General features: G+C 49.9%; 1 protein-coding gene across 1 annotated transcript in view; it reads left to right on the top strand.

Annotated features, from left to right (window-relative positions):
* The window catches only part of Fgd5 (FYVE, RhoGEF and PH domain containing 5), a 102,036-nt gene extending 86,203 nt beyond the window's left edge, over nt 1-15,833 (top strand). Inside the window, 12 exon segments of the mRNA XM_052719265.1 lie at nt 769-840; nt 1,803-1,853; nt 1,855-1,872; nt 3,973-4,056; nt 5,198-5,277; nt 7,277-7,376; nt 7,667-7,804; nt 8,229-8,358; nt 9,263-9,396; nt 11,147-11,275; nt 14,183-14,337; nt 14,679-15,833. Coding sequence (XP_052575225.1) covers nt 769-840; nt 1,803-1,853; nt 1,855-1,872; nt 3,973-4,056; nt 5,198-5,277; nt 7,277-7,376; nt 7,667-7,804; nt 8,229-8,358; nt 9,263-9,396; nt 11,147-11,275; nt 14,183-14,337; nt 14,679-14,715 — 1,128 coding nt within the window. The 3' untranslated portion in view covers nt 14,716-15,833.
* The last annotated feature ends 7,566 nt before the right edge of the window (nt 15,834-23,399 follow it).

Consider the following 23,399-nt stretch of genomic DNA (forward strand, 5'->3'; position numbering starts at 1 on the left):
TGCTTGGACAGATCTTTGCCCATCCTCTGGGGTAGTCTGCTTCTGTGTGGTATTAGGGCACAGCAAGAATCCCTCTTCTCAGAGCACGTGGTCTTTGCCTAAGGGGCTGGTGGGCTTCTGGCCTCGCCAGTGCTGAAACCTTGCTCACTGGCATCTCACAGGACTCTGTCCCCTGTGTGCCCTCAGTTCTGACAGACACTTGGGTCCTATCCACAGTGTCCGTAGCTTCATTACCCTGAAATGTGCTACCAGCCCACACTTGACCTTCACACACTCAAGAACATTTCAACTGCCTTGCTCTTTAAAAAAATAACCTCTTTACATTTATTGTGTTCATACATTTGAAGGTCAGAGAACAAACAACTTGTGGAGTCAGTTCTCTTTCTCCACCAAGTGGGTTCTGAGAGATTGAACTCAGCTCATCAGGCTTGGCAGCAAGTGCCTTCACTCACTGAGCCCTCTCCTGCTGGCCCTACATTCTTGTTACTTCCATCTGCCAGCCTCCTCTTGCTCCTGATGTGGCCAAAGTTGCGGCAGTCCCTTCCTCTTTCATTTCTGGGAAATCCCAGGCTGAGAACCCCATGCTGCCTGCCATTTGTAGGAGCTTGGATTTGGGCTGGGCTTTTCTGAGCTCTGTTTTTTGTTTTTTGGTTTTTTTTTTTTTTTTTTTTTTTTTCCCTCTGAAGTGGAGGCAATGTCCCCTTACAGAGGATACACAGTGACTGGTGGGGGAGGGGAGGGGTGACCATCTCCTGTTCCTGCCCACAGGAAAACCTGCAGAAGCTGGTCCACATCGAGTATAGTGTGCGGGGCCAAGGGGACCTCCTCCAACCAGGAAGGGTGAGTGCTGCCTGGGCAAGGACAAGGCCCAGCTTGACTCTGATAAGCCCATTGTTCAGCTGGGCTGTCCCCAGACGGCTCTGGCTGCAGGTGCTGTTTAGGAGGGGTGGGGCACATGGTGCACCACCCTAGAGCATGTCTGCACCCCTCCTTGCGTGATGCCCTCTCAGGGCAGTTAAAGAAACAGTGCCGGTTAGTTCTGCTCACCATAGCTGCCCTGGGTAGCTCTCCAGTGAGGAAAAAAATGTACCAAGTGTTTTTAGTTCCAAGTCTCCAGGAAAGCAGAGATCAGAACAGCTCTCAAAGGCAAGCCCCAAGAAAGCATCATAAAAATAGCATTCTTAACAAAACAGGGCTGGACGATACTTGGGAGTGGAGCACATGCTTAGTATATGCCAGGTCCTGGGTTCTATGCCCAGAAAGGGAGGGGTGGGAGAGAGATTGATTGATTTACTTTTTAGCTTCCAGATGGAAAACATACAACTCAGCTCAGAAAATAGCCAGACATGTGATCATTGCCAGTTGGAATGAGGGATCAAGCCACATAGGCAGGATGGTGCTAGTCTAGGATGCTGTGAAGTCTCATATGCAGTTCAGACCGAGATTCTGTGCCCTGCAAGTCTTACTAAGTCTGTGTTTGTATCCCTCAGTAAGATGGGGCTGAAGTTACTATTCACAGGTCCAGACGTTCAGCAAACCTTCAAAGGCCATGTTCTGAATGCACCCTTTGTGATGCCGTTCAGGGAGAGATACATAGTTAGGACACATACTTGGTGGCCAGAGCAGTGTTGAGTCTAGTGCTGCATGAGAACACTCTAGAAGGCTGGGCTGCTCAGCTTGGGTTCCTGAGCCCAGAGTCTCCAGAAGCTGTTCCTGGGTACTCTGGCCGCTCTGGTGACTGCTTCCTACACAGAGCCTCCCCAGGCTTTCCTGACTTCTGAGGTTGGCTTCTCTCCCTGCAGGAGTTCCTGAAGGAGGGAACACTGATGAGAGGGAGGGGAAAAAGCCGACACCCCCCGGCACCTGTTCCTGGTAAGCACCGGCTATAAGCCAGGCCCCACTGTTGACTTTCTAGGGCCAACAGAGGAGCTAGGACAGTCTTCAGGACGTATAACTGAACCTTAAAGAAAAGAAAAACAAACAACAACAGCAACCCTATTGCTTATGTGTTATTTGAACGGTGGGTGCTGATGCTGAGGCAAATAACCCACAAGCCTACCTTAAACAGCTCAAACCAGGGCTTCCTTACCGTACTGTAACTAGCCACTCAGACACTCTCTATGGTGTGTGAGACAGCAGAGGGGTGTGGGGACCAACTTGTCTAGGTCTCCCAGCAGGTTGGTGGCCAAGGCCCAGAGGGCACCCAGATTGTGGCTCTGGTCCACCACTCTGTGCAGGTGAGCACATATGCCCTGTCTGAGGACACACAGCCACTTTGAATATTAGGGAGTATCCAAGACCTTTGGGGTAGTGATGGCAGCCTCAGGCCTTCATGCTACAAGTAGCTCTTTGCCCTAATCTAGGACCCCAAAACACTTCGCCTTACAGTCAGGCTTTAAAGAGGAGAGGCAGGATCTACCTCCCAGTCCTGGAGGTACCAGCCTTTAATGGGGTGGCCCCGAAGCTTTGGGCCTGTGGCCAAGTAGCACCACAAGGCAGAGCCATCGCTCACCTCATGGCTAGGAAGCAAGACAGGAAGGGGAAGGGGCTGGGTTCCCACAGTCTCCTCAAGGTCATGCCCCAATGACCTAACTTCCTCTCACTAGGCCCCGCCCCCTAAAGGTTCCATTCCTCCCAACAGTGCCATCCTGTGGACCACGCCTTCAACACAGAGGCCATTAGGGGACCCCCAAGAGCCAAACTGTAGGCCTGCTGTTTGCTAGGTATCTCTGTTTCCTCACTCCCGTGCCACTCGTGGCTACTCTTGTTACTGTCAGCGAGGCTACCTTCTGCTGCCTCCCCACACTGCCAGAGTCTTCTGTAGCATGATGGTGGTACAGCTTAGAGTGCTATGAGTCTAGTACTCCCCAAACAACACCTCGGTGCTGGGACATGAACACAAAGATCACGTACAACCTTGCTCTCAGCCTTCGAATGTAATGGGAGGGAAACACATGGACTGACAGCCAAGAATCATGAGTTGAAGTAGAGGGTCTTGGGAATAGATAAGACTCAGTGGCAGACAGGCAGGCCATGGCAGCCAAGGCAGCTGTGCTCAAGGATTGGCTAGGTGATGCAGCAAGGGCCTTGTACATTTCCTGCCTGAATTAAACTCTGAAGCAAGGGAGGTCATGGGTTCCTGGGATTAAACTGAGCCATCTCACTGGACCCCACTTCATTTCTTTTTTTTTTAAAGGCATAGTCTCACTATGTAGCCCTGGCTGGTTTGGAACTTGCCATGAAGACCAGGCAGGCTTCCAGTTCACAGAGGTTCACCTGCCTCTGTCTCCTGAGTGCTGCTGTTAAAGGCATGGGTCACTGCACCAGCCCCACTTCCTTTCTTAACTATTTTGTTTATAGAGTTATATGCGCCCGTCTTAAGTTACATGTTGAGGTTTGTTGACTAGTATATACCATTGTATAATTACCACTCGGATCAGGATTGAGAACATTTGCAACACTTCCAGAAAGCTCTGCTAATACTGGCAATCAGTCTTCCCCACTCTCAGGTGACTTGGGTACCCACTAGCCTGCTTGCTGTCACTTTGGGTTGGACCTTCACATAAAGGCAGTGGGCATGTGCTCACATGTCTGGTTCCCCCCACCCCAGCATGTCTGTGATTTGGCCGTGTGGCTAGAGTCTGGCAGCCTACTCCTTTGGGTTGCTGTGTGGTATTCCACAGCCTGACTGAACCATGGGTTCGTTATCCATCACCTGTCAAAGACATTTGGTTTGTTCCACATATACATAAAGCTGCTCTAACACTTGGTACCAGAGCATTGGCAAGTGTGCCAAGTCCTCTTGAGTGTCCCCATAAGAGTAGAATTGTGGTGATGGGTTCACAGTATGGCTTTGCTCCTTGGCTGAGGACTACCAGGTGCCTTCACCCCAGAGCCCAGGGACCTGCTGTGTTTAGAACTTGCTGCAGTCTTCAGGGCTAGGACTGGTGTGACTGGGTGCCTTCTCTGCAGATGAACGACACGCTTCTCTACACACACCCCCAGAAGGATGGGAAGTACCGTCTGAAGAGCTCACTGCCAGTGGCCAGCATGAAGGTAGATCTCTAAAGCCAGGTACCCTGGGGGTAGGGTCAGCAGTGGTGGAAAGGTCATCACAAGGGAGATGCTGAAGAGATGGAGTTAGCCTTGCTCCCCTCCACTGAGGACCAAGGCCCCAAGATACAGTATTCAGTGCTGCAGGTTTAAGTACAGGGTTGCCCCGATACAACTAGAGACCAATGATATACTCTCAGGCTGGATGGTGCATGGAGAGGGAAGGGTCACCCCACCAGGAGAACAATAAATGCAGAAAGTACTTGGAGGGAGCAGACCAACAGGTTTGGATTATATTATATTATATTATATTGTGGTAAGATATATACACCACATTGTAAGGGCAGAGCTCAGTGGCATGAACCAGTGCTGAGCCCACCCAGCTCTAGAACCTTCCTGTCTTCCCAAACAGAAACTGTGTCCATTAAACACTGACTCCCATCCCTGCTCCCAGCCCCTGGTACCCACCGTTTGTTCTGTTGCTATGGGTTTGATTGACTGAGTGACCTCATTTAGGTAGAATCCAATAGCGTTTGTCTTCTTGGAGCTGGCTGGCTTCACTTAGCATTGTGGTCAAGATTTCCATGTGGCGGCTTGGTCAGGTTCTTCTTCCTTTTCTAGGCATGCACATCTGCTTCCTCACACGTTCAAGCTCCCTCTGTCTCTCTAGCTCTCTGTGTGTATATCTCTTTCTTTCTGTTTCTCTGTGTATCTCTTTCTTTCTATCTATCTCTGTGTCTGTCTCTCTCTATCTCTCTGTGTCTCTGTCTGCCTGTTTCTCCCTCCCTCCCTCCCTCCCTCCCTCCCTCCCTCGCTCCCTCCCTCTCTCCCTGGACACCTCTCAGCTGTTGTATATGTAGTGTGTGGACTAGCATGGTTTATCTTGGTCTCAAACATGAGGATGTGTGGGCACTTTGGGGAATTCTTGAGATAGAGACCGTTTTGGAAAGTTAATTTTGATGCCATCTGAGGATGGAATCTGAGAAGGAGACTCTAAGGAGGGACAACAGAGTGGCAGGTAATGGAAGCATCCCTGCCAGTCAGAACCCTGCCCACCCGCTTCCAGTGGACAAAGCTGACTGTGGTAACCCCCTGCCCCCCCCCCAATAAACCCTGAAATAGAAGCTGGTGGTTTTCCTGGCAGGTCAGCCGCCCCGTGATGGACAAAGTGCCCTATGCTCTGAAGATCGAAACTCCCGAGTCCTGCCTGACACTGTCTGCAAGGTATGGGGAGTGAGGGCAACAGGGCAGAGTGTTAAGGGTGGGGATGTTCAGGGGAGCAGAGGCAGGGGATGGCATCACTTTTATCCTGGTATTCTTTTGGAAAGGGCTCTTTCTCTCCCTGTTTGCAGTGTTCCTTGAGTGCTATGTGGTTACAGATCCCTGTAGAATATAACTTAAAGAAAATGCCTAGCTCTGAGGCAGGGACAGAGGCATGAGGGTCACAAGTTCAAGGCCTGCCTGAGTAATATAGCAAGACCTTTCTCGAAACACAAAGGACTCAGTGTGGTGATAATTCCAGCACTCAAGGCTGAGGAGGGAAGATACTGACCCTGTCTCAAAAAGCCAAAAGCAGGGGCAGCAGAGACAGGTCGGTAGGCAAAGTGATTGCCACACAAACATGAGGCCCTGAGTTTGATTGCCAGAACCAGAACCCGTGTGTGGTGCCAGCCAGCCAGATGTGGTGGTGCATGTTGGTAATCCCTGCACTGGGCGGGCAAGGATAGGAGAATCTCACAGGCAGGCCAGTGTATTAGAAACAAGCTTCAGGTTTAGTGAGAGACCCTGTCTGAACATGCTGCTCTTCTGGAGGACCTGGGTTCAGTTCCCAGAATCCCTATGGCAGCTCACAACCATCTGTAACTCCAGTTACAATGCACTCTTCTGGTCACCGTGGGCACTGCATATGAACGCTTCCTCTGGATACATGCAGGCAAAACACACATAAAAATAAAATCTTTTTAAAAAATAAAGATAAGGTGAAGAATGATTGAGGAAGATGCATGATGTTGACCTCTGACATCCACACTTGTGTGCACATGTGTGCATTCATAGCTGTGTGTGCATACACACACACACACACACAGAGAGAGACAGAGAGAGAGAGAGAGAGAGAGAGAGAGAGAGAGAGAGAGAGAGAGAGAGAGAGAGAGAACAATAACCAAAGAAAAAAATCCTGAGGGTTGGGGCTTAGCTCAGTGGCGAGCACCTGCCTGACAGACTCAGTCCTTAGTCACACAAAACCAAACATAAATGCTGGTTCCTATGCCCAGAGGACTGTATGCCCCGTGAAAGTATCTCATCAAAAAAAAAGTTACAGATGATTGGCTCAATATGAGATTCTCAGGTGACTCGGATGTGTCGTGCGTTCAGTGGGCTGTGTTGTCAGCCTTGGCACCTTCCTCTCGACAGGGCAAGAGGAAAGTGACGCACGAACGCCCATCACTGTCCATTCTGTCTTTGGGGGAGGGTCTCAGTATGTAGGAGGATGCTGTAATCCAAACACCATGAGCTAGTTGTTGGATAAACAAAATCTGCTTCTCCCAGTCTAGGAGTTGGGAGATGCAAGGCCAAGATGCCAGTCAGTTTGGGGTCTGGTGAGAACCCCTGTAGGATAGAAGGGGCGAAGGAGGTCCCACAACGGGGGTGGGGAGACTTCCTGGAAGAGGTGCTTCCCGGAGTGGCTCCATGGCCTCTCGTCTCTGCTTGATGCAATCAGATCTTCAGGGCTCAGGGTAGAGTTTCCGTGTGCCCAGCCCTGGCAGGGTGATGCCAGACCACGCTGACTGTTTCCTCCTGACTGGGGCACCGCTGTCTGTCTGGCTTGTGGCCCGGAGTACCAGCTGCCATTGATAGGTGTGCTTTCCTGATATCCCAGACCCCATACACTGGAGGAGGGTTATATGTCCCCTTTAAGCAGTGCGACCCTGGCTGTCTACCGTACCCATTTGCCCTCTGAACAGCAGGCCTAAGTGGTCCCTTCTCCCTGCCTGGGCTTTTCCAGGACTGTGGGAGGCTCCTGTACAGGGTGAGAGCGACACCTAGTGGGCACTGAAAATTTCCACCCAGCTTCCTCCTGGGTGGTACTCAGTTCTCTGGGTAGAGAAGGGTTCGGACATTGGGCAAGACTCAGGCCCAGAGGCTGCTTAGCAAGGACTCACAGCAAGAGAGAGGGTGCCAGGCAGAGCCATGGCACTGTGGCTCACCTAGCCTGTGCCTACAGCTCCTGCGCTGAGAGAGACGAGTGGTACTACTGTCTGAGCAGAGCCCTCCCGGAGGACTACAAGACCCAGGCTCTGGCTGCCTTCCACCACAGTGTGGAGGTGAGTGAGGGCCACCCCAGGGTTCCTTGGGTGGGTCCTGCTGAAGGCTACTTACGGCAGGACGACAGGTGCATCCTGTTCCAGGGACCTTGGCAATGCCCTCATCCTAGCCCCTGTACCATGCTCCAGTCAGAGCACGGCACCACAGTTCAACCCACGACCATGCCTTGCAGTCCGGTGCGCAGACCAAGGCATGCAGGAGACTTTACTCGGAGTTAGGGAGAAAGGGGGCCTCACTTCCCCAGCTGTCCCCCTGGCTCCCTCCTGACTGTGGTTGCTGGCTGCCACAGATCCGGGAGAGGCTGGGGATCAGCCTCGGGGAGAGGCTCCCCACGCTGGTACCTGTCACACATGCCATGATGTGCATGAACTGCGGATGTGACTTCTCGCTCACCGTGAGGCGCCACCACTGCCACGCCTGTGGCAAGGTGAGTGGCAGACTGGGCGAGGGTGTGCTTGGGAAGGGGAGGACATGTCCCTGCCCGTGGGGCTTGGGGAGCCAGAACAAGTAGAGTTCAAGGCCGCCCTGAGAAGTAGAGCTTCCTCCTGTCCATTTCACTGAGCTCCACCAATCATGGCCAGTCCCAGGCCTCCTCTGCCACCACCACACCATGTTAAGAACCCTGGAGCTCACCGTTATGGTTGTTGGAGGAGAGAGTGTCACTTCATGGGTGAGGGCACCTGCTCAGAGACACTCTGCACCCCAGCCTGGAAAAACAGGGGTCCACATGGCACAAAGCAGCTGGGAACCTGGGGCTCCCAGGAGGAGTCGAGGGGTTGGTTACCAGGTTGAGAGCACACGCTGAGAGAGTGACTCACGGCTTCCATGTGTGATCCTAACATTGGCCTCAGATTGTGTGCCGGAACTGTTCTCGAAACAAGTACCCACTGAAGTGCCTCAAGAACCGGATGGCCAAGGTCTGTGATGGCTGCTTCCGGGAGCTGAAGCTGAGGAATGGGCCTGTCCCAGGCCCCATGAGAGGTAACTCAACAAGGTCCTTGACTTCTTCCAGGCCTGATGGCTTCTCCCCTAAGTTCTCACGACACCTCTATGGTATCCTGAACCTCCTTTCTCCTGAAGAAGGGACAGAAGGTTCTGCATAAAGGCAGCCCCTGGGGAAACCAAGGCTCAAAACCTGGGCTCCATGGGAACCTGATAGCTGCTGTGATCCCTGTGAAGCTACAGAGAAGGCAGGGCTGCTACAACTGTCCACCATGGATGACCTTTTCGGGGTATTCCATAGGCCTATGTTCTGTGGAACTTTAAAAAAATATATTTATTTTTAATTATATATGTTTGTATATGGATATGTGCACATGGATGCAGGTGCCCAAAGAGGCCGGAAGAAGGCATCAGATACCCTGGAGCTGGAGTTACAAGCATCTGTGAGGCACCTGATATGGGTGCTGGGAACCAAACTCAGGTCCACTGCAAGAGCAGTATGTGCTCTTAACTGCTGAGCCATCTGCCCAGCTTCCTGTGGGACTCCTGGGAGTATTCCATGGGCGTGCTGTCTTTGGAATCTTTTGGCATGTTTATGAGGCTGCTCGGAGTGGCTCATGAGTCAGAGAAGGACAGAGAGCCCCTTAGAAGCTGAATTGACCCTTGAGACTTTGTACTTAAGTAACAAGCTGTGCCCAGAATTTTCAGGAAGGAGGGACAGCAGGTGTATCATGGGCCTTCCTGAGGCCACACCAAGGTGTCCAGGAGGAGCATAGTCCTGCTAGTGGATCCAGGAAAGCAGCCCCCACTCCCCAGAGCATCAGCAGGAAAGAACATGCCAGCCATCCTGGTCCCATTGGCTCCCACGCCTACCCTCATGAGCCTCGGAGGGCCCTGAGCTAGCATTCCAGAGACCCTTCCCCTTGGCTTCTTTCTTCTGCAGAGCGTCCAGTCAGCATGAGCTTCCCACTGTCCTCATCCCGCTTCTCCTCGGGCAGCACCTTCTCCTCCGTCTTCCACAGCATTAGCCCTTCAACTTTCAAGAAGCAGAAAAAAGTCCCTTCAGCCTTGGCAGAGGTAAGACACACAGGGGAGACAGTGGCTTGGGAGGGTCTTGTCCTTTGGAGGCAGGCTCAGATCCTCCTGTGCCCAGCCTGGCCAGACTCTTCTGGACAAGGAGAACTCCTTCCAGGAAAGAACCCAATATTGAGATTAGGTGGTGCCATCTCTAAGAATACGCTTGTCTTCAGAAGACCTCTGGGGCTGTAGAGGTGCTTGAGAGGCATCTTTTTGTTCCTTTTTGTCTTTCTTTTTCTCCTGCCTCATAGCATAGAATTAGTGCCCATAGGGTCTGCTCAGGTCACTGGTAAGTTGCAGTCATGGTTAATTGCCCCATGAAGTCATGGTTAGTTGTCCCATGTCAGTATTTGTGAGCCCTGTGTTCCCAGGCGGGGGGAAGCAGGTAGCACAGGTTCGAGCCTCCCTGAGACTATGAAATTCTGCAAGAAACCTCAAAACTGGCTAAACACAGGTCTATCCTGCAGGTAGGAACCCCAAGCAGCGTGTACCCATGAGTAGAGCCTTCCCAAGAGGCATGGCCAGCTGCATTCAAGTCCCCATTAATACTCATCATCAAGCAAGCAGTGGGTATGAAGATGTGTTAGGACAGCGGTTCTCAACCTTCGTAATGCTCTGACCCTTTAATACAGTTTCTCGTGTTGTGGTGACCCCCAACCATACAATTATTGTGTTACTACTTCATAACTGTAATTTTGCTACTGTTATGAATCGTAATATAAATATCTGATATGCAGGATATCTGATATGCAACCCCCCCAGCCCACCTGCAAAGGAGTCACAGCCCACAGGTTGAGAACCACTATGTTAGGGAGTGAATATTTGTGAATGAATGCTGTTTTAGCCATTAACTTACTCCATTTGCAAACTAAAGATCTTGGAAATATGGCTAGGACATAGCTTAGTGGTAAAGAGACTATCCCTAAACGTGGCCACGTTGCTTTCCCATTCCCTCACTGTAAGTCAGGCACTGTACCTGTCAGGATGTCTCATGCTTTTTACTAGTAAGGAAATGGAGGCCCGCAGGAGGTCAGGAAATTGCCTGGGGATAGCCACAGTTACTGCTGGAGCCTGATGGAAACTCTGGATGGCAGCCCTCCAAGCCAACCTGGAGGTCTCTCCTGTTGTCTTCGCTTTCTGGTGCTGGTGGTGGAACCCAGGACCTCATTCGTGCTCACACAGTGTGCCAGAGCCCCATCCAGTGTTAGCTACTGTCAGAGCCTGTGCTGCAGGATGTCACCTAAACACTGGCAGCAGATGACACAGTGGGGCTGCATCTACTCCACCAGGCAGGAGACCGCCCCCCATACCTGTTAGGTAATAGGTACAAGATCCCTTAAGTGTGAAGACCGTCTAAGCTGAAGGTGGACAAATCCATCTTGTGCCCTGGGAGGGTGGAGGATTCCAGTAGGGGCAGCCCTCCTGGAGGTAGCTTTAGACTTTTTTTTTTTTTTTTGGTTTTTCGAGACAGGGTTTCTCTGTGTAGCTTTGCGCCTTTCCTGGAACTCACTTGGTAGCCCAGACTGGCCTCGAACTCACAGAGATCCGCCTGGCTCTGCCTCCCGAGTGCTGGGATTAAAGGAGTGCGCCACCACCGCCCGGCTAGCTTTAGACTTTTTGCATCCGCTTCTTAGACCCTGGAGTAGCTTTGCTAACCATGGGAGCCCAGAGTTCTGATCAGCTTTCAAACTCCCGGACGGGTGGTTTGCCCGGCCTTTTTGTCAGTTTACCTGCTTTGTCTCCCCACTAGGTGGCGGCGTCGGGAGAGGGCTCGGCCATCAGCGGCTACTTGAGCCGCTGTAAGAGTGGCAAGCGGCGCTGGAAGAAACTCTGGCTAGTCATCAAGGGCAAAGTGCTCTACACCTACCTGGCCAGTGAGGTAGCATCCTTTCTGCGGCTATTCTCTCCGGGAGGCCTGTGTTAAGTATGAGTGTGACAGTAGGGGTGAGGGTGGAGGCACAGCCAGCTAGGGTCTCCGTGTATCTGCAGGCATGAGCTCTAGATACTGGGCCCTCTTCTGGTGGTAATCAAGTCTTTATGTTGGAGTGTGGCTGTGAGCACTCACAGAGTACTTTAAATGTCACAGGCTCAGCCGCCAGGACAAGGTCACAAGAGAAACCTTGCTTCTGTTCTCCATTTTGGTTACTTGGGACAGCATGCAGAAGCGCCGAGAAAACTGCTCCTTTGTGCCTGTCCGTTGCTTTTACTAAAATAACTGAGGGTTCCAATAAGGTTTCTAAGTAAAAGCACGTTGCTACTTTTTTTTTTTTTTTTTTGGTTTTGGTTTTGGTTTTTTGAGACAGGGTTTCTCTGTGTAGCTTTGCCCCTTTCCTGGAACTCACTTGGTAGCCCAGGCTGGCCTCGAACTCACAAAGATCCGCCTGCCTCTGCCTCCCGAGTGCTGGGATTAAAGGCGTGCGCCACCACCACCCAGCCGCACATTGCTACTTTTATAGGACATATTGGTTTTAGTATCTAAAATACAAGCAAGAGCTGGGGCTGCAGCTCAGTTTTTAGAATGCTTGCTCAGCGTGTAGGAAGCCTGGGGTTTAGTATCCAGCACTACATAGCCTAAATGTGGCAGTGCAAGCTTGTAGTTCTAGCACAGAGGCAGGAGAGGCAGGAAGTACAGAAGTTCAAGGTCATCCTCAGCTACATAGTGAATTCAAAGTCAGCTTGGACAATATGAGCTCCTGTCTCAAAAATAAAATACAAACAAACAAGCCTAGCCTGCTCCCAGGGTGTACAGATGTGGGCTGTGGTGGTGTGATCTTGCTGGCAGAGGCTGAATGGGCCAGACAATAAGGTGGTTTCCATCTCCAGGTCCTACCACCTTGGGGCTTCCATAAATCCACTTTACAGTCGAGACTTAAATGTGTCCTGATCATTGGTGGAGGGCATGCCCATCAGCCTAGGGTTGGACTGTCTTGAGTGACCTGCCTCCCTGTCGACAGACCTGCAGCTGTGGTGGTCACTGTGTGTCGCATCCTCAGACACCAGACCGGCAGAGGAGCAGGCAGACAGAGGGGACCTTTGTTCATGTGTCTACAGTGGGACTTTCTGCACGGGGGACAGGGGCTTATCTTTCCAAACTGAAAGTTGAAGCACAGATCAAAACAGCCACATCTAAGAAGGCATGTTACTGAGCCAAGCATGATGGTGCATACCAATGGATCTTGGCACTCAGAAAGCCAAGGCAGGGGAATTACCATGAGTCCCAGGCCAGCCTGGGGTACAGTGTAAGGCTTTGTCTCAAGGGGGAAAAAAAAAAAAAAAAAAGCAAGCCAGGACAGTGGCAGGGCATTTTGTAATCTGTCAGGTTAGGGGAATTCTAGCTTGGTGAGACTTGGTGTCTGAGTAGAGGGTAGAGGTCTGTCAGTTGCTTTCTCCCGGCATTAACCTTTGGTAGCAGGTGCATGGTTTGCCCTCTTTGCCTTTGTGCTGCTGGCCTTCTGCTGGGCTGGATTAACTCCCTTGGGTGTGTTTTATTATGGTGTCTTCACTATTTATACACATGCACTTTTCATCCCTATAAAAATCTACTTTCTTCATACATAAAAACCTTGGGTTTTCCACGTGTCCTGTGTGTTCTCTGGGTCCATCTCATGAGTGCTCATGGCATCATAGCCTAGACACTGGAGGGCTTTTCTGAGACACCTTAAACAAAGGCTTGGTGAAATGCGTACCAAACGCATTACCAGAACAAACTCTGGGACACTAAGTCATTGACTACTCCAGTCCGTAGGAAGAATGCTGGAAGTCTATGAGTTCAAATCCTGGCTCTTCCTCCATGCTCATTGTGTGATCTTGGGGCATTGCTTTCTCTGTCTGTGGTAGAGCATTTAAAAGATAATGGCATTGAACATGTCTAGCCCTAGTTTGTTGTCAGAACATGTTAAGTCCCTTTCCTTTCCTGGATTGGTACTGGCTGGAAGCAAGGGTGATCAGAGTCTGCCCAACCCAGAGACGCTCTTCCACTGGAGGCAAGGATCAATATTAGGGGCTGATACAAGTGTGGGTTTTTTAAATCTTTTATTTATTATTTGACAATTTCACATTTTTATACAATGTATCTTAATCTTATCCACTCCCCACTCTCCCAATGCCCCTCTGCAAGTGGAGTTTTCTGTCCCACCAGCCCACTCCCAAATAACCACACAGAGACTTAATGTTAATTATAAATGCTCGGCCAATAGCTTAGGCTTGTTATTAACTAGCTCTTATTACTTAAATTAACCCATATTTCTTATCTAAGTTCTACCATGTGGCTCCTGGCTTGTTACCTCATTTTCTATGCGTCCTGCTTCCTCTGCATCTGGCTTGCCCTTCTTCTTCCCAGTTTCTTCCTAGTCTGGCTCTCCTGCCCCATCCCTTCCTGTCCAGCTATAGGCCAGTCAGCTCTTTATTAACCAATGAGAGTAATACATATTTACAGTGTACAAAGATTTTTCCACAGCAGTCCTCAACATGCTCCCTCCCACCTTCGTGTCTTTGTGTGTGTGTGTGTGTGTGTGTGTGTGTGTGTGTGAGACACATTGAATCCAATCAGTGCCACCTGTTGGATGCTGCTTTGTTGGCTTGCCCCTGTCCAGGGGACCGACCATAGCTGCAGGAGTTTGTGATACGGCCATGCCATGTCCAGGAAGAGTGTTTCACAGCGCTCCTCCCCATCCTTCAGCTCTTTCATTCTTTCTCTCCCCATCCTTTTATGATGTTCCCTGAGCCCAGGGGGATGGAGGGTTATGGGTGTGGCTTTAACATCAGGTTTTCCTTCTGTCCCCTGCAGGACAAAGTGGCCATGGAGAGCATCCCTCTGCTGGGTTTTACTATTGCCCCAGAAAAGGAGGCCGGCAGCAATGAGGCAGGACCTGTCTTTCACCTTTACCACAAGAAAACCCTGTTTTATAGCTTCAAAGCAGAGGACAGCAATTCTGCTCAGAGGTACCAGCAATGACTAGTCTTCTGTCTTACAGAGAAATGTGGTGTTGCCCTGCATTGTTCTACTGAGGCCCCCGGAGCAGGGGTGGGGGTGAGGGGTGAGTAGGTGGGGTGGTTCTAGCATAACTGCAGGCCTTCATGTTCTAGACCATGGGACTTAGATTCTCATGATGCCTCTATATGGGCGGGCATTGGTTCAGTCAGCTTTTACTCTATCCCAGGCTGTTTTATAAGTACAGGAAACGTGTCTGGGAAACAGACACAAACATGGCACAGTCCTGGGCTTTAGGCTAGCAGGGCTCTGGTCCAGTCCCATAGATACCCAGTGCTGTCTCGTTTCACAGGTGGATGGAGGCCATGGAAGACGCCAGCGTGTTATAGCAGTCACTCGGCGCATGGACTCACAACAGACTCTTACGTTAATGTGTGAACCCTTCCAGAAGCTGCTCCTGGTTTCAGCTCATCTGGATGCACGTGTGGGTTCTGCATGGGGCTTGACCTTTGCCCTCACAGGTGGAACCCTGAGGGATATTTATGAACCTCTTCTTTTCTGCCTCCATGCTCCCCAGCCCCCATCACAAACTGTACCCTTATCTAAAAGTGGGTTAAAATTTAGTACCTAGAAGACATGGAAACCAAGAGAAAAGGACATTTAGCAACATGGGCTTTTTAGTAGAAACTGGCTTTTCCTGGTTTTACTCCTGGCGAATAGGACCACTTTCCACTTTCTGCAATGTCCATACGGTGCCTCGGGTGATGTGGGAACCAGCCAGAACAAGACAGCGGCCCATCGAAGCACTTTACCATCACGTAGAGCGGCAGCCTGCTGTGCCGGGTCTTCCGAGAGATGGACGGGAGTTGGCCGCAGATGGGTCCGGGGACTCCACTTGCTGTGGAAAGTTGACTCCTGCAGCCTTGCTGTGGCTTGCCAGGCTAGGAGGGAGGGGAGCATGCTCCCTTCCGAAGACCCTGCCGCCTGAACTGCCACAGCTTAGCAGGCGTGTGGTTCCCTCCCTCCCAGAATCCTCAGCACCACACCAGGGCTGCCCACTACTGCAGCACAGATCCCTTAAGAAAGACGGAAGATCTACATCTGCTTTCATCTCTGTGTGCTTTCCTGTGGACACACCGTGCACGCTACCACGCTGTGGATGGGAGTTTGTCCTCACTGTGACACATGTCCTTGAGCCGTATCACCCATGCCAGCTTACTTTTTGAGAGCAGTAAAGAAGGGAGAGAGAAGGGAGGTCATCAGAAAATGGTCTGGGCAGAGAGATGGCTTGAGCAGTACAGAAGCACTGTGTGGCTGGAGAACACTTTGCACACCTAGGCTGAGCCACCTCGGAGCTGAAAGATGCTTTGCACACCCAAGGCAAAGAGTGCCAGCTCCCTCGGGGCACCTGAGGCAGAGCCACCTCTTGCTGGACAGTTCTTTATGCTGGATGGATTTTATACAATGTAGGGAGGAGGGACAGGATTCCTCCTCATTCTCACTGAAACTGAAAAAAAAAAAGTAATTGTCATCATTTCCTGAAAATTTTAATTGTCTTTCCCCCACAAAAAGGATTTTTTTTTTTTGTAAAAAGTACCATCTCAAGGACTTATTTACATTAAACATGTTCAGGGATTTCTTTTTCTAGTTTTCAGTTATTTTTAAATGTTTTTTGCAGTCAGTGCATAATTAATAATTCAGGTCGGATGGACCAGAGGTGTTCCTGTTAACTTCTGAGAATGTCACCACCCTAGGATCCTTCTCAGAGTCACTCACATGTGACTGGGCCAAGACCCATGAACCTTTACAGAGTGGAGCAGGACTCAAGTACAGTAGTCCCCTTTGCTACAGTTTCATTTTCTGTGATTTCAATTGCCAGAGGTCAACTGTGGACTGAAAATATTAAATGGAAAATTCCAGAAATAAAAGTGTCTAAGTTTCCAGTCATTGTTGCTGTAGTCCTAGCGTTCCACTCTGTTAGTCAGTAACTTCCCGTGGGCCTAATGGGTGCATTACACATTCTCAGGAGTACCCACGTGTGCACAGGAACAGCACAGTGTGCGTGGCCCAGTGCTGCTACCATCTTGGGTGCCCACTGGGGCACTTGGGCTGCTGCTGTCCGGGCGGTGGGAGGGTCCCTGACGTGCCTTGTCATTGCCCAGTGTCCCTTTCCAGTTCTAAGTATGATAGATAGTATATCTGAAAGTCATCCGAGGACTTCTATTTATTGCATTTATTTATTTATTCATTCATTCATTCATTTAGTGCTGGTTATGAGACCCAGAGTTTCACACGTGTTAGGCCAGGACTCTGAGGCTGACCCATACCCTGGCAATTTTTACCCTATAACATCTGATATCTGATACTTAAGTGGGGTTTTTATTTCTGTGCAGATATTCACCTTGATAAAAAAAAAAAAGCCTGGATTACCCATAAAATATAGCAGACAGAGCCACCATGACAGTCCCCAGCTCCTAAGTGACTGGGCCAGGCCCTGCCTGTTTGGACCCTTGTCACCTCTTCTTTCCACAGTTCTCTGTGTTCTGGTTTCAGGCTAACATCTTCCTGACCACTCTCAGTGGCCCTTGTGTCCTTGTGTCCAGCCCATTTCATGTACCCATGTTGCCTGTCTGTCCACTGAGTCTGGCCAGAATCATGGGATGAGGCTACCTCACCAGATCCGAGGGCATGCCGGTCCCCCGGATCCACACGGTGCAGAAACAACAGGCTGCGATGCCACCCAATGTGCCTGAAGCTCCTGCAGGCACGGAGCAGCCCGCACGGAGCAGCCCTGCACTGCACCGCATACCCCAGGAGAGGCTGTGCTGTGGCCCAGGAAGTGAAGAGCACAGACCCTGGACGCTCGCCGGAGCTGCTGGGGAGCCCGCTCTTCTCTTCTGTCACAGAACGATCTCTGCAGTGTCTTGCAAGCTGGGGAGAAAGTCCATCCACGGGCCCTGCTCAGACACGGTGAGGACCATCACAGGAAGACCTTCCTCTTTCTCAGGACAGTGACCGGACAGTGGGTGGCAGTGAGGCTGGCATTCCTGTCCATCACATCCCTCTCCCTCCATCTTCAATACCTTGAAGAACCTTTCAAGCATGGCCTTGCTTGCTTCGTGGAGGCTTTGCTCAAAGCAGGCGGCCTTGCTTGGGGGTGGGTGGGGTGAGTAGAGCCGTGGCTTCACAGATTCCCACATACTGCAGTTGCGGTAGGTTCTGTTGGTCTGGCGAAGCGGGAAGGCTTCTATGCCTGTCGCTAAAGCACACCAGAAACGGCAGTGCTGGCCAGGGTGCAGTCTGGTCCTAACAAGAGTTCTGACGTGTCAGAAATAAGCTCTGAGTTTTTCTGGTGGTGATAAACCTCCAGAGACAAACTCTGCCTGGCATGATCCGGGGGAGGCCCAGGAGGAGGGTGATGATGGTCCATCTCGGAGCATGGCCACGCAGGAAGGTGTGAGGGCCAGCAGCCAAGGCTTCCTTTATTCGGCTTCTCACTGATCTGGTCATGTAAATGTCACTAAGCAGAGACGCCCTAGTACAGACTGAGGCCTCTGAGGCTGATGGCGGAAGGGCTGAGCCTGCAACCCAAGCTGCTTTCTGAAGAGGAACAGGCCACCAATGGGCTGGTTATCGCAGCTGATACATTGTTAACTGATTCGGCCTGCATCCTGTGGCTTTGGAATTCTCACCGTCAGGAGGGGACAGCTGTGTCCACCCTCCGGCACCTGCTCTCAGCATAGGTCTCACATTGGCTTCGGCAGGTGGGAAACTAGCTTGACAATAGCAGGTCCCAAAGGACCAGAAGTGAGTTCCGTTGGGGTTTCTGACTTGCTATCCAGTGTCAGAGATGGTTCCCAGAGACTGACTGCCCCCGCACCTGGGACTACAGGCGTTCCCGTGGATAGCCACCGAGGAAGGCCAGCATAGCTTCTTGGAGCTAGCATGCTCTCAGCAGCCCCTCCAGCTCCCTGTCCTCCTGTTGTCTGCTGGCTATCGGGCTAGTCTTTGAGGACCACCGAGAGTAGCGCAGACCCAGGGATGACTTGGATGAATGTCCCCCAAAGGGCCTCGTGTGTAAGGTTTAGTCCACAGGCTGCTGCTGCTGGTGTGGTATAGGGGGTGGGTAAAGACTCTTGGAAGGGAGCTTACTCTCCTGCTCCCTGGCCCTGAGCAGTTTGCTCTCTCTGGGCTTCTGTCATTGCCATCCTGTGTCCTCTCCCCAAAGACCCAAAACCACAAGTTCCCATGATCTTGGACAAGAACCTCCTCTAGAGCTGTGAGTTAAACCGTTTTTCTTTTTCTTTCTTTTTCTTTTTTGGAGCTGAAGACTGTTTTTTCTTTATAAGTTAATGATTCCAGGTATTTTGTTATAGTGATGGAAAAGTGCCTAATACCACCAGTCAGTAGGGGCTGGAGAGAGATGGTCCTTGGAGAATCAGTTATTCATCCTCTGGACCAAATTTTCTGGAAGAATACTCCAATTTGGATTAGAGGCATGCAAGAGTTGTACCTTGCCATGGATTTGGGGATGATCTGTGATAGAATAGTTCAAGGTCAGTTATTTGGATCCTGTTTGCTTGAGTGTCTTGTAGGGGTTCATTTGATAGTTCCTAGTCAAACAACTGTCCATCATCAGCAACTGAGGTCTGTGTGATTTTCAGGAACTGAAGTACCAAATGCCTTGACCTTGCTAGGCCTCTTGGTGCTCCCCAAAAGCTCAGCAGAGCAGATGCTGTTGTTGCTTGAACTTTGCAGATGAGGAGCCTGGGGGTGTGAACTGGGCCATTTTCCCAGGCTCTCACACTTGCCATCTGCCCTAAGCAGAGCCTTGCCATGGTCACTTCCACAGTGCTTCTCTGGACTTGTGTGAGTGGAGGCTGGAGAACTTTCTGATGCCCACAGTATGAATCATTCTGAACAGGACTAAAAACCCAGCTGCAGAGGGTCAAAGTCATCTAAAAAACCACGACATTTCATCACATAATATAAAATCTGTGAACATAATCCAAGATGTTATCAAAATAAATACAATTCTATTTTCTAGTAACATATTTAACATAAGTAACATTTCAGGCAGTGGTGCACACCTTTAATCCGAGCACTTGGGAGGCAGAGGCAGGCAGGTCTCTGTGAGTTAAAGGCCAGCCTGGGCTACAGAGCAAGTTCCAGGATAGTCAGAGCTACACAAAGAAACCCTGCCTTGAAAAACCAAAACCAAAACACCAAGATTTACCTCAACTGCATCTAGAAATCTAGATATTTAAAACCCAAAGTAAATGTGCTTTTTAAAATGCCCTCTCTTTACTTTTCTTTAAGACAGAATCTTATCATATTGCCTAGGCTGGTCTTGAACACCAAGGCTCAAGTGATTTTCTTGCCTTAGTTTTGACTACAGGCATGCATCATCATGCCTAGCTTTAATTTTTTTTTTCTCGGAGCTGAGGACCAAACCCAGGGCCTTGCGCTTGCTGGACAAGTGCTCTACCACTGAGCTAAATCCCCAACCCCATAAATCTACCTCTTGATGTTCTCAGACCCTTAGAAATTCGTGATATGCATGAAAGAAAAAATGTCTGAAGGCTGTGGTCAAAGGTGTTCTAAGAGTTAACAAGTCTGGTTTGGGAAGGGAGTGGACATACCCACTCACCACACAGAACAGTATACTTGTTCACAGAACACCACAGTGGCCTGAGGACTCACAGAAGACGGAGCAGCAAGCCTTGGGAGGAGATACTACAAATCTGCAATGGGCCAAGTTTGCCTGAGAGGACCAATCAAAGCAGGGAGCTGCTGGGGCACTGCCTCAGGATTCATATGGAAGTCTCTGGTCTGTGTTGGTCTTCCTACAAGCCTGCTTGGCTTGGGATGGCCTGGGCATCCTCTGGTAGCACACACAGGGCCAACCCTTGGGGTTCCCTCTCTGGTAGGTCGATACAGAGTGCAGCCCACGCATTTGGCTTCTCCAAGTATCTCAGAGGTTCTGCATATCAGCAGGATGGAAAGAAAACGGAAAGGAAGAAGGGCAGTGTCTAAGCTGCCTGTGAGCCCTGCGTGAAATCTTAGTTGTCTTTGGCGGTGCTGTCAGTGGGGGCAGCACCTCTGCCAGCAGGGTGTATTCAGATGCACAGAAGAAAGGTGAGACCCAAGGGGGTTGGAAAAGGATGCTGCAGAGCAGGAGAGGTGTCGGTTGTATGAGGCAAAACTGTGAGCACTTTTCAGAATTCATCATGCGCGCGCGCGCGCACACGCGCGTGCGTGTGTGTGTGTGTGTGTGTGTGTGTGTGTCTGTCTGTCTGTCTGTCTGTCTGTCTGTCTGTCTGTCTGTCTGTCGCTCGGTTAGTGGACTGCTTGCCTAGTATGCATGATGCCCTGGATTTGATTCCCAGTACAGCAAAACTGGACACAGTGGCACATGCTTACAATCCTACTCAAGAGGTAGAGGCAGGAGGATCAGTGATTCATCTTTGGCTACAGAGCAAGTCTGAGACTAGCCTAGGCTACATGAGACCCTGTCCTCAAAAAACAAAAAAGCTCCTGTCTCATCATGCTAGTGTAACTGCTGTTGACACAGGAGAATCAAGGTGTTCCTAAGCCAGCTGTCTCCTAGATATACTCCCTGTGGCCCCCTAGCCACTGACACGATATCCTGGTGATCATAGGAGTTCCTTGTCCAGACTTTAATGCCGTTAGACTAGAAAAGGTGGAGTGTCTCCAGAGCAGAATACTGGCCGACTCACCCTGTTCTTATTTGGGCACTGTTAGAATTGATGGACATGACCAGTGGGGAAAGAGAGGCGGCCCCTCCACAGGAGCAGGGGAGAGGCTGTAAAATTTATGGAGTAAAATCCATAGGAGGAAGTCAACAAGGGTGCTGCCGCCGGGTGCCATGTTTTCACCTGACACACATACATGTGAAGAAAAAAGAACTTAGCTGTGTGCCTCCACTGTACTTCAGGGCTAATCTATTAATTTTCTTGCTTTAATTATATGTACAATGCACATGTATTTGTAAGATACATGTAGGGGTGTGTGTGTGTGTGTGTGTGTGTGTGTGTGTGTGTGTGTGTGTGTGTGTGTGTTGTTAGGGACTGAACCTAGGGCCTTGTGCACATTAGGCAAGTGTTCCATCTGTACCTCTCTCTCCAGCTCCCCAGCCCCCCCCCCCCAAAGCTTTTAAGGCAAGATCTTGCTTACTTGTCCAGTTTGGCCTTGAACTTGTGATCCTCCTGCCTCAGCCTCCTAGGTAGCTAGGATTACAGGCCTGTACCAACAGCCTTGGCTATGATATACTGTAATTATTCATGTAAAATGTGTTGATACTTATGGACTATGGTCATCACATTTTGGGGCTGGATATATAACTCATCAGTAGATGCTCATCCCCAGCAACCCCCAAAAGTTTCCGGTCTTATCTTTTGAATGGCTTCGTGTAACACAGTTTGGGGAGAAATTTAAATTTATAGTAAAGCTACACAAAGTTTCTTTTGATCAGGAGACATATTCTGCAGTAATGCAGGGAAATTCCTAACCTTTTCTTTATACATAAGAAAAATTATCCAGTAGATGAGTGTTGCAAATCTTAATGTTTTTGAGCCGGGCATGGTGGTGGTGGTGGTGGTGGTGGTGGTGGTGTGTGTGTGTGTGTGTGTGTGTGTGTGTGTGTGTGTGTGTGTGTGTAGTCCAGGAAGAGGCATCACCAGGTCCTATCTCTAACAATGAAAACCAAGCCAAACAAAAGTGTATTTTCATCTTCAGGGGAGGCCTTGAGACAGTCAAGTCACACTCTCTCCTAAGTTGAATTTAGAGGGAAAAGTGCAGGAAGATTCAGCTATAATTTTCTAGGTCTGTATATCAGCACCGATGTCTCTAAACCTGTCCTGGAGTAAAATGTGAGCAGTGAGCTGCAAGAGAAATGTGTAGGGGACTGGGGATAACTTAGTCTGAGGCCCTCATGTCCAATGTGTACAGATGGACACTATGCTCCACAGATGTCCAGTGAGCTACCCTAAACAAATGACTTTCTACATTGCTATGTGGTAGTTGGTCATGCCCTAAGGCATGGGGCCTGATTATTACAACATATATAATTATGCAAGTTTTTGTGGGCAAAATATTAGACAGTTTTTAGAAATAAAGCTATATGACTACTTGGTGTGACCCTGGATTTTACTTTGTGGGGCCTGGTGAAGAATGACACTAGTTTTCACTGAAATGATTTCACTAATTTCTTTTAAAAATATCATCCCATCACCTGTTCCACAAAGATGTTCCTTTTTTTTTTTTTTTTTTTTTTTTTTTGGTTTTTTGAGACAGAGTTTCTCTGTGTAGCTTTGGAGCTTGTCCTGGAACTCACTCTAGCCCAGGCTGGCCTCGAACTCACAGAGATCTGCTTGCCTCTGCCTCCCAAGTGCTGGGATTAAAGGCGTGCACCACCACCACCCGGCGGATGTTCCGTTTTTTAAATTACAGAGATAATACTGTGTCATCCTGCAGTCCGTGCTTCCCCAAGACATAGACTCTGTATGTCCTAATGAGGGGTCGAAAGAATTGATCTTTGTTGTTTGTTTTTCAAGACAGGGTTTCTCTGGGTAGCTCTGGCTCTCCTGGAACTCACTTTGTAGACCAGGCTGGCCTTGAATTCACAGAGATCCGCCTGCCTCTGCCTCATGAGTGCTGGGATTAAAGGTGTGTGCCATCACTACCTGACAAGAGTTGATCTTTTTAAAAAAATAGTTTTTCATCCAGCTGTTGTGGTGCATACCTGTAATCCAAGCCCTTGGGAGGCTGAGGTAGGAAGGTCATGAGCTGAAGGTCAGCCTGGGCTCCACAATCAGACCCTGCCTCAAAAATTTTTTGTTTAAAGGAGTGGAGAGGTGGCTTAGCCATTGGGGTTGTGCCAAGTATGCACAGGGTCCTGGGTTCAATCCCCAGTACATGCACATGTACACATACTTTGATCTAGCATGGCAAATATTCAAAGTTGCTTGTCTGTTAGTGAAGGTGAATGAGTCAGGGGCTCTGAGTTGAGATGCAGCTTTTGAGTGCCTCAGTTTACCACGTACAAAGGTGC

The sequence above is a fragment of the Peromyscus californicus genome, unplaced genomic scaffold (genome assembly GCF_007827085.1).
Source record: "Peromyscus californicus insignis strain IS unplaced genomic scaffold, ASM782708v3 Scaffold_6__1_contigs__length_162567912, whole genome shotgun sequence".
Lineage (NCBI taxonomy): Eukaryota > Metazoa > Chordata > Mammalia > Rodentia > Cricetidae > Peromyscus > Peromyscus californicus.